Below are 3,501 nucleotides of genomic sequence, written 5' to 3'. Positions count from 1 at the left end.
ATCATATCAATAAGAATTTGAATTTATTTATAAAAATGCAAAGATCATATCAATAATGATTTGAATTTATTTATAAAAATGTAAAGATCATATCAATAATGATTTAAATTTATTTATAAAAATGTAAAGATCATATCAATAATAATTTGAATTTATCTATAAAAATGTAAAGATCATATCAATAATGATTTATCAATCTTACCGATACGCTGATAATTTCATTATCATTTGGATGCCAACTACAATCATGTATTTCTTTGCTGCATTTTCGAAATGCTCGAGTAATTTTACCCGACATAATATCAAAAACTAAATTAATAAAAAAAATTATTAACACTATTAGAACATTTAATTAGTATAAAACATAAATTACTTAAATTAATTAATTAATAGATAAATATGCACTTTACCCTATATTATATTAAACGTAACTTTACCTAACATAATATCAAAAGTTAAATTAAAAAAGAAAAGTGTTAATACTATTGGAATAGTTAATTAGTATAAAAACAATTTATTTAAATTAATTAATTAATTAATTAATAGATAAATATATATATATTTTCTATAACTTACTATACACATATCCATGATCGCTACCACAATAAACATATCGATGTCCGGTTCTTTCTGGTGAAATTTTAGCACGCCAAAAAACTTCCAACATATTTGGTCCTTTTATTCTTAGTGCTAATAAAATATTTTCCTTTTTTAGTTTAATTAATTAATCAATTATTAAAACTAATATAAAATCGTTTTATTGTATGATTTAAAAAGTGTATAATGGAATAATTACATCTTTACAATGTATCATTTATTTTATTTAGTTATTAAATTAAATACTTTATTGTTTCATAAATTAAATTAAATATCGCATTGTTTTATGAAATTAATTTATTATTAAATTAAATATTACGTTGTTTTATTGTATGATTTAAGAAATGTATAATGGAATAACTATAACTTTGTAACGTGTCATTTCTTTTATTTAGTTCATTAAATTAAATATTTTATTGTTTCATAATTAATTATTATTAAATTAAATATTACATTGTTTTATAAATTAGACTATTATTAAAATAAATGTTATATTGTTTTATAAATTAAACCATTATTGAATTGAATATTATGTTTTTTCATAAATAAAATTATTATTAAATTAAATATTATATTCTTTCATTAATAAAATTTCCATCAAATTAATACTATATTACTCTACTAATTAAATTATTATTAAGTTAATATTAAATCGAATTATTTTAACGTATCCAATCAATTAATTTGATTTTAAAATTGTTTGATATTTGTATGAAGAAAATAAATTTACACTTCATGACCTGTGTCAAAACGTTCTATTATTCCGGATTTATCCATTTCCACTTGTTGTATATTAAATGGAAGATTCTGGAAATGAATTATTCTGTATGAATGCTTAATGAATCAAATGAGAAAACAAAAACAAATCTTTCAGTTGTTAACTTTTAGATATTTAGTATTATATTATATAATTGTCATCATCAATATTTAGTATTATATATAATTGTCATCATCAATATTTTTTTTTTTATATTATATAATTGTCATCATCAATATTTTTTTTTTATATTATATAATTGTCATCATCAATATTTAGTATCACATTATATAATTGTCACCATCAATTATTATATTGCATTATTAATTATCAAATGCAATAAATTTATTTCATCTTAGAATGTATATCGTTAATTATATATGATATGTTGTAATGAACCTCAGAAAATCGGCGTAAATCCCAAATAGCAATTGTTCCACCGATAGAAGTTGTCACGATATATTTATCATAACTGTCACCATCGATATAACTTATACTATATTCATTACCAGCGGATATTGCAATTGGAATATTATCATTAAGTGCACGATCATCCCATAGCTAAAAACATGATAATTTAGGAATTGACAATAAGTTTATCAGTAATTATTGATAAATAAAAGTTTAAGTTTGATAAAAAAATCATTCAACTTGAATTTTACCCATCTTTAAACTTTTGACTTTAACACTTTTATACTTATGTATTAAATTGTTAAATTGTCACTTCATTGTCATTTGCTTCATTTGTGACATTGTGAGTGATAATAAAATGATAATTTAGTGATTTTCCTTTTTTTTATTCTCATTTTTTCATCAAATTCGCTTTTTTTTTTTTTTACAGATCTCATACTTTATGATATAAAAGATTTGTGCGGATACTGTAAAAGTTATTTCAACCATTAACTTCTTGCAACAATACACATTCATCATCTAATCCTACTTGTGTCATTCATAATGTCATGCATAATGCATAATTTGCATAATACCTTTTATAACTTTAGCATGATTGTATGCAAATATATATATTAATTGAATATTTAGTAAAAAAAAAAAAGAATTTATTTACTTTACAACATCCATCGATACCTCCACTACAAAAAAGATGTGGATTAGCTTTCGAACAATAAATTGCTTTAATATCACTTTGATGGGCACAAAACTGTAAAAGAAAAAAAAAGAAACAAAGAAAATTCCCTTTTTAAATTTTAATTTTCACATTATTCATTTATAAATTTTCAATTGTAATTAGCATTACAGCAAATTTAGCCAATTCCTTTTTTTTTTTAAATTAATTTTTTTGAAATTTTCAAATATTTGCATAATATTTTGTTAATATCATGTAATTACGATCAATTATCATTTCATAATGAAAATAATAATGCTAAAATTTTTGTGAGAAATTTAATTAAACAAATAAAAAAAAAATTTTCACTGAATCATGAGATGATTGTTCGATATCAATGATTGTTACATAACCACCTGCTCCGCCAACTATCATATGCTCATCATCTAATGTATACCGTATACTAAAATATGCTTCCCTGAAATTTTCCTTTTTTTTCATTTAAAAATTTTATATTTAAGAAATATTTAATTTAATGTTTTTTTTTTTGATTTATAAGAATGAAAAGAATTATCATAATTGTTATAAAAAAAAATTAATCTAAAATTTTAATAAATTAAATAATTTCTTTAAAAAAAAAAAAAGAAATAGCATCAGATCAATTTACCATCCTTCAATTGGCGGTAATGGCCTTGTATGAAATATTTGCCAATTTGAATTATCGTCAATTTGATCTATGTAACTGTGATAAACTAAAATTTTATTAATTTATTATTTCAATAAAATTAATAAAACATATACTTATTGAATTCTGTAATTTTTTATTTAGGGAATTTTTTTACGAATTTTATGAATGAATTTTTATAAAATTTTATAAATGAATTTTTATGAATGAATTTTTTTCTGAATGAATAAATAAATAAGTAAATAAACAAATAAACAAATAAATAAATAAATAAGTAAATGAATGAATGGATGAACGAATGAATGAAATGAATGAATGAATAAAATGAAATGAATGAGTGAACGAATGAAATGAAATTAATGAATGAATGAATGAATGAAATGAAATGAAATGAACGAA

At 20.2% G+C, this 3,501-nt stretch overlaps 1 protein-coding gene across 1 annotated transcript; it reads right to left on the bottom strand.

Moving 5' to 3' along the window:
- Positions 1-1,323: 1,323 nt before the first annotated feature.
- On the bottom strand, positions 1,324-2,852 carry LOAG_13711 (hypothetical protein; the record flags this gene model as incomplete). Its single annotated transcript, XM_020448719.1, has 4 exons — positions 1,324-1,404; positions 1,754-1,915; positions 2,421-2,513; positions 2,787-2,852. The coding sequence occupies 4 exons, from the start codon at positions 2,850-2,852 to the stop codon at positions 1,324-1,326; spliced, it is 402 nt and encodes a 133-aa protein (XP_020301159.1).
- Positions 2,853-3,501: the final 649 nt, after the last annotated feature.

Source organism: Loa loa, assembly GCF_000183805.2.
Source record: "Loa loa unplaced genomic scaffold supercont3.165, whole genome shotgun sequence".
Lineage (NCBI taxonomy): Eukaryota > Metazoa > Nematoda > Chromadorea > Rhabditida > Onchocercidae > Loa > Loa loa.
Note: the sequence above shows the minus strand (reverse complement) of the source record. Positions and strands in the feature narration are given on the sequence as shown.